Raw genomic sequence first — 14599 nt, 5'->3', positions numbered from 1 at the left:
GACTAGTCAGTGTCCATTCCATTCCAAGTATATTTCATATGTAGGTATATTTCAGTGGCTAGTACCGAAGTCTATAGATTATGTTACGTATACTATAGATTTTCAATCGAGTGAGTCCCAGATGCGCAATGTAAAACAGATACCACCAATCAAATTCTACAAATTTATCCTAACTTTACTAAAGCAGTAATCTGATTGGTGATGTCCGTTTTATACTGTGCGCATCTGGACGCTCTCTTTTAAAATTTTATTTTATACAAAATCAAAAACAAACACAACACAACAAACACATATTCTTCCTTTCACAAACACAAGGTACTGGTAATAAATTTCGGAACACAGCCATAGTATTAATTTTATAATTTATTATTATTCTAATGTTTTGTAAATCTATACTTAAAACTATATATATTTAAAAACTATATATATTATATTTAGAATTCAATAATACTCGATTTTTATTTAAATTGTAATTTTAATGTTATCATACCCATATGTTAGATTATCCATAGAGAGGAAAATACAAAAGAATTGTGATTTTGCAGCAATATATTATATAATATTACAGCATTACAAGTATTCATAATTAAAGTATTCAATTAACTTCAATTTTAATTGATGCAAATTAGAATTATCGGTCTTTAATAATAATTCGTTGGTGATGATACAGGCATAAACATGTCGTGTTGTTTAAACTCTAAAAAAATGCATTTGAAACGAAATAAATACATAGGATTGTTAGAGAGAGAAAAAGCGAAGGTCCTAAATACAATTAAGAAAAAGCATATTATCCGTGTTCCAATTTCTTTTTACTTTTCTCTATTCTTTCAAACCAAACCGTGGGAGTTTGCCGTCTACTTGTTTGTATAGTCCGTGCGGTTCCTCCTGTTATCGAATCCGCCCCGGAACTTGTTATGAACTTGATGATTTAGCGAGAAAATGTCAATTAATCTGACGAAAAACAATGATGCCTTGGTGGCCGCTTGGCACAGCGTGGTCAACGATAAATTGTCTACTAACTGGTAGGCGTACACCTAAGTACCAATTGCGTTTTCTCAATCCGGCGTGTGACACCGGAGTCTGATGCTTTCGACATATTTGCACGTATACGTACAAGGCAATCGTCAAATTAGCCGGTTACTTTCGTGAATATTAAGCTGACAATGAGTATTTTTGTTCTTATCTTATCAATGTCTTATTATTTCTACCAGTTTTTAAAATCCATTTTATTTCTTAAAACTGAACAAATAAAGAGTAGATTAAACCGAGATTGAAGTATCTATATTAGTAGAAATGGATATAAATCTATCTTGATTTTCATTTCTCTTTTGAAATCTTATTTTTTATTCACTCTTGATAATTATTATTAAAAAAAAAATGTTAGATGAGTTAATTATTTTATCTAGATAAGATGAATATTAGAAATGTTTAATTATTTTTAACAAGAAAGAAATATAGATCAATATAAGATTACTTATGTGTTTAAAATGTACAAATGTATGATGTGTAATTTTATATAGCTATAATTTATTAGTGATATGAAACTCATTTATATTTCTGACTTTAAAATCTCATACAATGTATAAGTCTTTTACAATTTTTATTCAATCTGTCACATTTCACAACTAAGAACTTAAATATTTTTCTATTCTTGACAGGGCTCTGTTTGGCTATGAAGGGCAGACTAATAATTTAAAAGTAGATGGAACAGGAAATGGTGGTTTGGAAGAAATGATTGATCGACTGAATAGTAGTCACATCATGTATGCATTTTGTAAAGTTATCGATACTAAAACAAGTCTACCAAAATATTTACTTATTAATTGGGTCAGTATAAAATTAATATATAAAATGTGTGATTTAAGATTAATTTTTTATGAAAACAGGATAACGACAGTTTGCTTTTATACAGAATAAAGAAAATGTGGAATAAAAATTTCGATTCAATTTCATAATTTAGATATTTTTGCTTAATAAAATATTTACTTACAGCAAGGGGAAGGTGCTCCAATTGTTAGAAAAGGAACATGCGCTAATCACATTAGAGATATAGAAAAATTGTTGAAGGGAGCACATATAACAATTACTGCACGTTCTGAAGATGATGTGGAGGTAGACATGATTATGGAAAAGCTTGCACGAGCAACAGCTTCTGCATATAAATTCAATGAACCTCGTAGTGAAAACGAAGGAAACACAGGTCCTGTTGGAACAACATATCGCAGGTTATTACTACTTCTATCTCGTGTTACATTTTTAAACATATCATTATTCTTTATGATGCAATTCTTACCCAATGTGTACTTTACAGAGTAAACCCTGAACAAGAAATAAATGCAATGGAGAGAGATCAGTTTTGGGAAAAGGAAGAAATGGAGGAGAAAAGAAGATTGGAGCAAGAGCGTCTGCGTTGCGAACAAGAGCGGCAGAAGTTAGAACGAGAAGTTAGAGCTCGGGAAGAAAAGGAAACGCAACTGAGAGAACAACAAGTATATACGTTTTAATCTTGCATATTTTTCGATTCTATATATATATATATACATATATATATATATATATATATATATATATATATATATATATATAAGATGTATTTAGACATTGCGTCCTATGAAGTTATTATTATTAATTTTACGTTCTTGTTTATATGCATTCGAAATATTGTTACAGGTAACGGCAAAGGAAAATTCAATCGCTCGTCAAAAACTAGCTGAACAGCGTGCCGAAAATGTAAACAACTTACGCAATCAAGTGGCTGCTCAAAATTACAGCAATGACGTCGAAGATGATCATAAATCGCGAAGCGAAGAACTACGGAGACAAAGGAGCAAAGAAACACAACAATTGATTGCTCAAAGAACAATAAATGCTCGAGCGATATTTGAACAGAATTCAGCGGCCGGTCAAATGAAGACGAGTTCTGCTCAACAATTCTTACCTAAGAACAATCATGTGGAATCAATGAGAAAAGCGTTGGAGGAGACTCAGATAAAGGATCAGTCCGACGTGAAATCTCGTGAGGAAACATTAACTGAAGCGAAAAAATCAACAAATGCGGAAACAATTGTCTCTTCTGTAGTGTCTCAATCTCAAAATACCAATCAAGAATTAAAAACAACTGCCAATCCGCAATCAGAACCTGGACAAACGACAGAGACTAAGGAGCAGGTCGCCGAAAACGAATTGTACAACCAATTAGATGGCCCGTACTTATACTTTGATCCAAATAACGAGGGAATGAAAGCTAGAGCTTTGTATGATTATCAGGCCGCTGACGACACAGAAATCACTTTTGATCCCGGAGATATAATTACGCATATTGACGCAATTGACGAAGGCTGGTGGCAAGGGCTCGGACCAGATGGTACATACGGACTTTTCCCTGCTAATTATGTTGAAGTTATCGAGTACAATACAACATGATAAAACATGTTTCCAGAAAAATTTATGAAGATTACTTATAATTTTCTTCATAACTATCCACATGAATTCACTTGCATGTAAGACATTGATATCAGCGCAATATTATCCCTGATAAATGCTGTTACACAAGCATAAGTAAGAAATTGAACCACGTGATAAAATTAATTCCGAATGACTAGAAAAAAAATCTTTTATAATAAAAATGGCGTGTAACAACCATAGACGTAATAAGTAGGGACGTCTGAAAGTTCGTGCGAGATATTTATGTTCAGCAGCCGATCGTCACACACACACACACACACACACTTCGCGCGATATTCAGTAGGATTTTGCACAAACGTCCGGCCCTTATTAATAAGTACATACCTATTATGTCTATACAACAAGTGCATGCACGTCTTCATAACATTTTACGCCTTCCACACCTTTATTTAATTTTAGAGGATTTATGCAAGGAATGAGTTTACAATTAAAATAACAATTCACTTGGTAAAACTCGGAAAGAGATGATTGAAATGTTTAATCATAACCAGGTAATATGTATGTCTTCCCAACAGGTTTTATCCAATTAATCCATTAATTATATAAATATATATCTTTTTATAACATATTCTGTATCAGATGCTGATATAGCAGTAACTACAATGCATTTTATGTACGAATGGAATTTGCGTTACTGCAAGTCTAGCTACTTACTTATTTAAGCATATATATCATTTTTAGAAATAAGTACTTCAAATTTGTTACAGTTTATTAACAAAAAGAAACTTAATATCGAAGAACCCGCTTGAATGCAAACGGCTTTCTCATTTTTTATATTACTTTTTAAATGTTGATGTTATATATGTTATTCAAAAAGCATAGAAATGCTTTTAGTTATCGTTGAGACATAAGAGCGGCAGTTGACACGCATATTAGACATGATAAATTATTTTATTGTATGATATAGGAATTTTTATAGATAATAATGAGATAAAGTAGCATCACAATATCAATGTTACATAAATAAAACAAAGAAAATCATCTCCGATAATTCTGATTTTGTGCGCCACCTCCGCTACCTGCATGACTCAAAAATGCTAAATGACCTTTTGGACATTTATTAGCGTAATGACCTTTTTGTCCACACTTGTAACACGTTACTTCTTCAAGTGGTTTTTGCGGCCCTCGCGGCGGCGGTGGTCCATTGTTCATGTGATGATGCGATGTGTGAGAGTTGTCGAGCTCTTGCCGAACTTGAGCCTCTCTTACATCGGGAGGCATTTTGTTGCAGTAGATCGCTTTATGACCTCCTTCACCACAAAAGTGACACGTGATCATCACCTTCTTGCCTTCCTTCGGTTGCATATCTTGTACCGCTGGCAATTCAAATCTTGGACTAAACATAGATTAAGTTATGAAAATGTTGAGATTCAATGTACATTTTTGTATTACAGATTTTGATTTTTTATATGGATATATATACTTACTGCATGAATTTGCAATTTGACCCCTCTGGACAAAAACCAGCCAAGTAAGCCATACACAAAACGCGTCTGACATGTCGATGTCGACACAATGGACCATGCCTGCAGAAACCACGATCATACCATGGGCAATCTCTCACTTTAGTCTCAGGATCGATGTGTAAGAATGGACATTCCTTATTGTGACATGCATCTGTAACAATATACTTTGTAAATTTATATATAATTTAATAGATATAGTCATACAATTTAAATGCCTAGAACATAATTGCATATTATTTAAAGGGATTGTTTATATTTAATCATTTAAATAAATTATTGAAAATTTTTTGCTTAGAGTGCATTCCAATTAATGCTCGCAATGTTTGCAAGCATCATTTATCCTTGTTTAATTAAATTCGATAAACAGCAAAGATGAAATAATTCCAAGAGTGTTGTAAGCGTTAAGTGGAACGCACTCTTAATAGTATTAATAAACAATTAAAATAGTTACGTTACAAAACTACTTACTGAATCTGGAATAAAAATAACATTCTGGCATTTTTGTCATGTCATACTCGTGTAGAAATTCACATTGATCACCCTTTTTGCAAAGACCTCTTAACCAATGTTTACATACTATCGTACGATCGCCACGAACATGTCTGAATGGACACGAAGCTCCTTTATTACAAGTGCCTCTCGGGTAAAACTGACATACTGCAGCAATTGATTCTATAAATTAAAGGAAAGAGATTATTTATTAAAAGTTTCATATTATTAACATATATCAATTTCCTTTTTATGGTATTTTTTTATAGGAAACAAGACAGAGATGATCGAATAAGAGTATAATCCATAAAGATTAAGACAAAAGTTGAACAAAAAAAAAGAAAAATGAAAGAAAATTGAATAAATGTAAAAAATTTAACAAAAAAGAACAATTAATAATGATAATTTACAAAATACTGTTACAATTACATTGTTACTTAATACTGTATTTCTAGAAAAAAAATTTTTGACTTCTGACAAATAGGTCAAGTTTCTATCAAATTAAAATTTATATTGCAATAAATTTTAATTAAAAGAAATTGCTGGGAATTTTTCACATTTATAAAATTGTTAGGATCTTTTTACATTTATAAAGTTTAATTCATAAAATCTCATTTTTCACTGACTTGAAGGCTGAATATTATTACTTTAAAAAATCGATTGTTTAAAATAAGAATTTGTAATTTGGTATTGTCACAATAAAAATAAAAGTTTGTAATAAATGTATATATAATGTTTTTATATGTAAAAATTGAAATAAAAAGAAATTTGCATAAAATATGACACTATGCTGCATGAGCTTAACCTAACGCGAGCGGTATAAAAATTATAACGTAAGAAAACATACTGTCCATGCCGGTAAAAGGTAATGGAAGAGCTCCATATTGCTCATCGAGAGCTTCCTCAATGTCAAATCGCATGTGTTCCACGTTCGCTACTATACACTCCATTGTTATTGTAAAAATTCGAACAACTAAACACAAGCTACTCGTGTTCTATTCGATCTGAACCTGCCGAGATTGATGCATGCAGCCTGTGATGCGATTTCAAGCCCGGGCACGCTCACGCACACATCGCACTCCCCCTATCCGTGAGGCACGCGCGCTCGGCTGCGATCGGCGTGAGCCGTCGCGCACTCGGCTACGTTCGCGGCTGAGTTCGTCCCTTTCTCCTCTGCCTCTTCCCCCATCTAACGTTTTCTGACTTCGAGCTCCGAGGCGATCGCCGGCGTCTAATGCTTTTTCAGAATATGTTTATCGCGCGGGCGCCGCCGGCTCTCGCGATTATTATGATCGGCGCATAATTGTAAAAATAAATATGTACAATTTAATCAATATTTCCTTGTTATTCCATGTAAATTGAATTTATAAATAAAATGTTATTAAATATATCTTATGGTTAATTAAATTAATTATTTAATTATTTAATTAAGTAACGTGCGAAGATTTAAAAAACCTTTTTCTTCGGTAATTTTACAAACTTCGATAACTTCTCGGGAAAAAATGTTTCATATAAAAACATATATAAATATATGTACTTATATAAAAGATGTCTATATATGTTTATATCAGTTTCCTTTCTTTTGTAAAATTTCTGTTTGGTATAAAAAGATAATAGTCATACTGAAAAGATAGAAACTAATTAAAAAAATAATTTTTGCATTGCTTCTTTTAAAAAAGCTATGTATGAAAAATTGTCTATATACAATCATATATATTTCGGAAATTTTTTATACTTAACTTTCTTAGAAGAAGCAATGCGAAAATTATTTTTTAATTAGTTTCTATCTTTTCAGTATGACTATTATTTTTTTATATCAAACAGAAATTTTACAAAAGAAAGGAAGCTAATATAAATATATATGGACATATTTTATATATATTTATATGTTTTTATATAAAACATTTTTTCCTGGGTTCACAAAATTAATATTAGGTAAGTTAATATATTTTTTTAACTGAATTAAGTTAAAGTATTTTTTCTCTCATAATTTTTTCTTTTACATAAATAAATTTTTAAAACTTGGGAAAAAATTAACAAGTTTATGTATTTCAAAAATATTTAGTTAAAATTAAAAATTAAAATTTACAATTAATAAAGTTAAAAGTCATTAGCTTTTTAACTTTATTATTAACTTTTACTATTTAGTAAAATATTTATAAAATATAACTATTTAACAATTTTCTACATTTTATAAGAAAAAGGACATTGACAAAAAACTAAAGGAACATGATTTAAAACGTATTTTATTATTATTAAGCGTCGCACAAAAAAGCAAACTAGGAATTATAAAAATTATAATTATTAATGCATGCGCGATTGTTAAGTTTTTTATCATATTCGAATTGTTCGAGCAAAAGTCTTTTCTTTACTTATTACTTGCTTTATTTTAGTGATGTCAGAAATGGGTCTCTGTCACATTTAGTTATGTGTTTATATAAAAAATGTCTATAGAAACACACACAGCTTTTTTGTACACATTTATTTCATACATATTTTGTCTTATTTTAAAAAATTTAAGAGCTACTACTTTTAGAAATAAAATTGATATTTATAAGCCTCGATTCTATTCTCCACGTCTCTGGCAAAGAGTGAATTTCCTATTGCTTATTGTTTGTTATGTCCTATTGCTTATTGTTACTTATTTTTCACGGTGTTAATTGATTCTTTTTTTCGCTTACTTTGTAATATTGACTGTTGAATATATTTTATGATCTAATCTAATTATAATCGTTTTGATAATCTAGTTTAAACAAACTATGACTTTCTAATTTAAAATAAATATAAATAACGTTTTGCAAAATTAAGTTTAAATTTAACTTGAGTTGATTTAACTTAACTTTCAACTAAGTCAGTTTTTCGTTTATTTCGCAACTTTTAATTTAAGAAAATTAATTTTATATGCTATTAGCTTTAACTTGATTTAGTTAAAAAAATATATTAACTTATCCAATATTAATTTTGTGAAGTTATCGAAGTTTGTAAAATTACCGAAGAAAAAGGTTTTTTAAATCTTCGCACGTTACTTAATTAAATAATTAAATAATTAATTTAATTAACCATAAGATATATTTAATAACATTTTATTTATAAATTCAATTTACATGGAATAACAAGGAAATATTGATTAAATTGTACATATTTATTTTTACAATTATGCGCCGATCATAATAATCGCGAGAGCCGGCGGCGCCCGCGCGATAAACATATTCTGAAAAAGCATTAGACGCCGGCGATCGCCTCGGAGCTCGAAGTCAGAAAACGTTAGATGGGGGAAGAGGCAGAGGAGAAAGGGACGAACTCAGCCGCGAACGTAGCCGAGTGCGCGACGGCTCACGCCGATCGCAGCCGAGCGCGCGTGCCTCACGGATAGGGGGAGTGCGATGTGTGCGTGAGCGTGCCCGGGCTTGAAATCGCATCACAGCATGCAGCTGATGCAGCCAACATTACTCGTTCCAACGAGATGTCACTACAAGTCTTGTGACGTTGGTTTATACAAAGTGGTGGTGTGTGTGGTGGTGTGTGGTGGTGTGTGTGCTCTAAAGATTCAATTCCATTCTTTTTCATTATCCAATGCAGCGTATTGTATTTCAGCAATTAATATCTTTTTCTTATTAATATAAATTAATTTTAATCTTTATTTTATTCTTTAATCTTTATTCCAACTTTTTCCTCATAAAAACACTTTGCCAAAAAATTTGCTGAAATTTTGTTAAAAATGCTTGAATTTGTTCTATGTTTTTTGAAACACTTTTCAATGAAACTTTAGCAAAATTTTAACAAATTTTAGTTATTTTAGTATAATTTTAACAAACAAACAAAATGGCAGCATATATTTTTACAAATATTTTCATCAAAGTTGATTAAAACTTGATAAACAAAAATTTTATTGTTACAATACATTGTTATTTATTTTTACATTGGAGTTTAATTTTGGGAATTTTTTTCTGAGAAATCCTTTCATGTAATAGATTTTTCTTGTTTAAAAACATGCTCTTGTTAAAACAAAAAAATAAAAATTTACATAATCAAGAAATAAAAAATTATATTAACAAAATAAAAAAGTCTTTTACGTCCTTTACCTTTTACTTAATTAATAAAAATTGACAATTATTATAAAATTGATAATGTATAAAATGTTAAACATATTGTAAATAAGCATCGATGTGGATATTGTACCAGTATCCTAATCAATAGACAATAATTAAAATTATAAAATATTTAAATTATTTTGTGTAACTCATACGCTTTTTTATATTGTTGAATTATATAACATTTATATTTTATTATATCAAATAATTTGGACTTTTAAATTATAATTATCTTATAAATATCTTAGTATTATATGTTACATAATGACAGGACCCCAATTGTTTACAAATTAATTGCCAATAGTATCGATTGCCAATAGATCGTTACTTTTTACCTACAAATTGTCTACAAGCTTTTTTACGCATAAATAAAAATTAAAAGACGTACGTTTGCGTACATGAGCTTTCACGCACAAGCTCCTTTGCACACATGATATTATTGCCGGTATTCATTTACACTAAAAATCACAACTTTGATCTTGATATATGTTATGTAGATGAGGATACTGATCAACTTTTCTTATAAATTAATCGGCGGTCTCGTATATGTATATATTTTTCAAATTATACTTAAATAAAGTTTTTTACTCTGTTCGTGACACTAGAAGAATTTATTTTAGTAATATTTATTTAAAATGATATAAAAAACTGGAAAAATTTAAATTTATTTATTTCTGAAAATATTTACTATCGTCGTCAATAATCTGAATCTGTTTTAGAAAAAGCACAATTTCAACTTCATGCTAATTGACGATAGATTGTCGAACGCTGATATCATTCGCGAATAAAATCTCTCTTAACAAGATCCTTTTTTTAAGAAAAGGATTCGAACACCTTTTAATTTTAAAAATATGTAAGAGTAAAATTCCGTTTGGGTTACAAAAACTCAGATGCCTATAGAGAGTTAATATTTAAATTACCATATTTATTTAAATTCTTAAATTATATTAAGTCATCATTAATTGTTTTAAATAATTTAAATACAATACTGTTCATATACTTAGATTTGTAATAGATGTTACATGAAATAAATAAAAGAATGAAATGAATACATTGATATATAAAAATAATAATTCATAAAATAATAATAAAATACAATTAAATAATAATAAATAAATTTTATGTTTGTAAAGATAAATGCGTAATTTGTACAATCATTTTACGTTGTGTGATAATGTAATTACTTATTAAAAACGCTTATTGTACACGTCAGTTGCTAAGAAATTAAAATCATAATCTCTTTTTTCATGCGTAGTGCAATGATGTTTTTAAAATTAACTAAAAAGAAATAATAATAATATAAATTATACAGTAATTTTAATCTTTCCTACTAATATCTCATTCTTAATATGCTTTAATTTGTTATTATGATTTAATGTTCAAAGGACCTTTATGGAAAAATATTATTGGACTCGCGTAAAAATGATTGAAAATTATTGGAAAACCATTCAATTCCAATATTGTTCACTATTAATCTCAATAAATTTTTTGTAAGTTCAATAGTATTTTTCCATAAGGATAAATTACTTAGAAGTTATACTTACGGTAATAATTGCAACATTAACAACTTATTATTCTGGATTTCCTTCTGCATGTGCACCAGCGCATTGACCATTAACATTTACATATGTGCCGTTATTAGGTTCAACTATTAATTGTTAAATAATCTTCTTTTATCAAATTAATTTGTACCAATCATATTTTAAATTATTTATGTTATTTCTTTGTGTACATTTATAAAAATCTTTAGACAGTTACTTACATAAATTATGCTTCTTGGATAAGTGATCTTTTAAGTAATTTACACCGAGAAATATATTAACATTGCAATTCTCAACAATGCATGTTGTCTTCCCACATTCTACATCAAGAATGAAATATTGTGACAACCAGGTAGATTTAAGTTCGTCTTGTATTTTTTTTATTACTTCTGGATGTTTACGCAGTAGGTGGTTCTCTAATTGTGTCATTAATCCACTATAGAAGTAGTTGTCACAAATATTGCATTTTGTAAAGGGCCATTCTTTTAATGTAAAATATTGCCGTATTATATTATTAGAGGAGTTCCATGATTTTTTTGCATATTTTGCGGCTTGTGAATGTATATCGGCTCGTTGAACATCAGCATTTATACTCGCGTTGTCGTTGGGTTTAACTATATTAATTGTTAAATTATATCTATATATGTTATGACCATGCGTATATTTGTATAAATCTTGGAACGCATACTTACCTATATTATGTCTCTTGAACAAGTGGTGTTTTAAATAACGTTTTCCACGAAATATATTGACACTGCAATTCTCAACAATACATGTTATTTTTCTATATTCCATGTCAAATTTGAAATATTGTGACAACCAAGTAGATTTAATTTCGTCTCGCATTTTTTCTATTACTTCTGGATGCTTACACAACAAATGATTCTCTAATTTTGTTATTAGTCCACCATAGAAACGATTATCACAAATATTGCACTTTGAAAGGGGCCATTCTTCTGATGTGAAATGTCGCCATACCTTCTTGTAACGCAAACTCCATAATTTTTTAGGATGTTTTGCGATTTGAGAATGTGCACCAATTTGCTCAGCATCAACATATACGTTTGCTTTGTCATTAAAATTAGTTATTAATTGTAAAATTATTACATTGTTACATGCTTGCGTGTTTACTATATTTTGGAATATGTTACTTACTTATATTGTGTTTTTTGTACAAGTGGTCTTCTAAACAATTTATTCCACGAAATACATTGACACTGCAATTTTCAACAATGCATGTTGTTTTCCCATGTTCTATGTCAAATATAAAATATTGTGACAACCACATAGATTTAATTTCGTCTCGTATTTTTTCTACCGTTTCTGGATGTTTAAGCGACAGATGTCTCTCTAAACTACTGATAACTCCACTAGTGTAACGGTTGTTACAAATATTGCATTTTGCAGAAGGCCATTCTTCTACGGTGAAATATTGCCATGCTATGGTGTAATAGAAACTCCAGGATCTTTTTGCGGCTTGTAAATGTGCATCAACTTGTTGACCATCAACGTTTATATTTGTGTTGTCATTGGATTCAACTATTAATTGAAACATTATATATATGTTATATATTTGTGTATGTGTATATATAAATCTTTCAATATTTACTTGCCTATATTATGTTTCTTGAACAAGTGGTTTTTTAAATATTTTATTCCACCAAATATATTGATACTGCAATTGTTAACAATGCATGTTGTTTTCCTACGTTCCACATCAAATTTGAAATATTGTGACAACCAGGTAGATTTAATTTCATCTTGGATTTTTTCTACCGCATCTAGATGTTCAAACAATAAATGAGTCTCTAAATGTTTGATTGATCCAGTATTAATATTGTTATTGCAAATGTTGCATTTTGCAAAGGGCCATTCTTCTGCGGTAAAGTATTGCCATACTATCTTGTTACGAAAACTCCATGATTTTTGTGTATATTTTGCAACTTGTGAATGTGCATCAGTACATTGACCATCGGCGTTTATATTTGTGTTGTCAGTGGGTCCAACTATTAATTGTGAAAACATTACGTCTATGTTTTTTCTTTGTTTAAATGTATAAATCTTTAAAATGAAAATCTTTGAATTTACTTACATATATTATGTTTTTGGGCCAAATGATCTTTTAGGTAATTTATTCCCTGAAATATATCGATGTAGCAATTGCTAATAATGCATATTGTCTTTCCATCTTCTACGCCAAATTTGAAATAATGTGACAACCAGCTACATTTAATTTCTTTTTGTATTGTTTCTGCTATTATTTCTAAATTTTTGTACGATAGATCCATCTCGAAATAATCCGTTTGTTCACAACATAAATAATGATTATTATTGGATTTAAAAATAAAGAGCCATTCCCTTGGAAAGAAATATTACTGTACAAAGCACTTACGTTCGACATTCCATTTTACGTTATTTTCTATTTTTTCATCTTATTACTTATTTTATAAAGATTGAGTAAGTGTGTTTTTATTCTTGCTGACGTTGTTAAAGTTTATTACAATTGTACTTTTTAGTATTAGTTAATTTAACACAAAATCTTTATTTATTAATTATTATATCAATATCAGCAATATTATTACATTCGCACAGTATCGCAGCAAGTGTCTTACTAAACGTGTCATGTATCAGCTATGCTGTAGAGAAATTCAACGAAGGTCGAAGAGAGATGAGTGAAATAAAAACAAAACATTTAACGGTACGTATAATAACTCCGTGACGACGCGATGGTCTCTAGTATAACGCAATCATGTATATATATTTCATAATTAAATATTTTCCAATGTTTAAAATTTATACGTATATTTATTGTTTTGTATTTATAATATTTATGTATAGATTTTTAATCTATTCACATGGAATGTGGAAGGAATCCTCGCTAAAATATGGTTTTTTGCAATAATTTCTTTATGATTTTTTCTGAGTTTTAAAAGAGAAAAAGATCTTATAAATGCATGTCAACATCAATTATATTGCTCGTCAAGTTAATTTGTAAAAATTGATTCAAGACTGATGAATTTGTCGATACATAATTTGCGTGGGCTGAAGAATGTAATTTTCAATAAGAAATTATTGTAAAAACCCAAATATTCATTATTATTCATATTGACATTATTTTATGTATACTTCCGATTTTTTAATTTATTTGAGTCCAAAAATCTTTATATTTTTCTAATCACATATGTTTTACGAATCTGAAAATATGTACATACATCAGATAGCATCTTGAAGATTATTTTTAGATTTACTTTATTAAATTCAAAACATTTTTTATCTTTATAAAATATTGCGCGTTATAAATGTCTATTATAATTTTATGAACAATTTCAGACGCACAACTCACTGCGCCACAATTGTTACAATGGAATATTATAGTTACTATAGTACATCATAACAAGGAATATTACAGTCATTTGGCAGTTTTGAGATGCACCTGAAACGTTGCCATAAAGATAAAATAAAAGACGGAATGGAGCGTATGAAACAAGCAATTAACAGTATTTGTTCAGAGGAATATTTTGAATTCAACACCCACATGCTTCAAAAT

At 29.4% G+C, this 14599-nt stretch overlaps 3 protein-coding genes across 3 annotated transcripts in view; 1 reads left to right on the top strand and 2 right to left on the bottom strand.

Moving 5' to 3' along the window:
- Positions 1-849: 849 nt before the first annotated feature.
- LOC105832760 (drebrin-like protein) lies at positions 850-4443 on the top strand. Its single transcript, XM_012673978.3, has 5 exons — positions 850-1022; positions 1659-1827; positions 1993-2225; positions 2312-2489; positions 2671-4443. The coding sequence occupies exons 1-5, from the start codon at positions 940-942 to the stop codon at positions 3421-3423; spliced, it is 1416 nt and encodes a 471-aa protein (XP_012529432.1). The 5' UTR covers positions 850-939; the 3' UTR covers positions 3424-4443.
- Positions 4160-6758, bottom strand: LOC118644876 (cleavage and polyadenylation specificity factor subunit 4-like). The gene is made up of 4 exons (XM_036284606.1): positions 6268-6758; positions 5400-5603; positions 4893-5082; positions 4160-4801 (listed from the first exon to the last, which is right to left on the bottom strand). Exons 1-4 carry the CDS (start codon positions 6368-6370, stop codon positions 4444-4446), a joined length of 855 nt encoding a protein of 284 aa, XP_036140499.1. The 5' UTR covers positions 6371-6758; the 3' UTR covers positions 4160-4443.
- A 3657-nt stretch (positions 6759-10415) lies between these two features.
- LOC105830187 overlaps positions 10416-14599 on the bottom strand; it is a 5062-nt gene continuing 878 nt past the window's right edge. The window contains exons 1-7 of the mRNA XM_012669370.3: positions 13145-14599; positions 12666-13058; positions 12208-12591; positions 11745-12119; positions 11274-11666; positions 11056-11159; positions 10416-10789 (exon numbers count right to left, since the gene is read on the bottom strand). The exon at positions 13145-14599 is cut by the window's right edge and continues 878 nt beyond it. Coding sequence (XP_012524824.1) covers positions 11083-11159; positions 11274-11666; positions 11745-12119; positions 12208-12591; positions 12666-13058; positions 13145-13340 — 1818 coding nt within the window. The 5' untranslated portion in view covers positions 13341-14599 and the 3' untranslated portion in view covers positions 10416-10789; positions 11056-11082. The remainder of the gene's footprint in view (positions 10790-11055; positions 11160-11273; positions 11667-11744; positions 12120-12207; positions 12592-12665; positions 13059-13144) is intronic.

Source organism: Monomorium pharaonis, chromosome 3, assembly GCF_013373865.1.
Source record: "Monomorium pharaonis isolate MP-MQ-018 chromosome 3, ASM1337386v2, whole genome shotgun sequence".
NCBI classification, from domain to species: Eukaryota; Metazoa; Arthropoda; class Insecta; order Hymenoptera; family Formicidae; genus Monomorium; species Monomorium pharaonis.
Note: the sequence above shows the minus strand (reverse complement) of the source record. Positions and strands in the feature narration are given on the sequence as shown.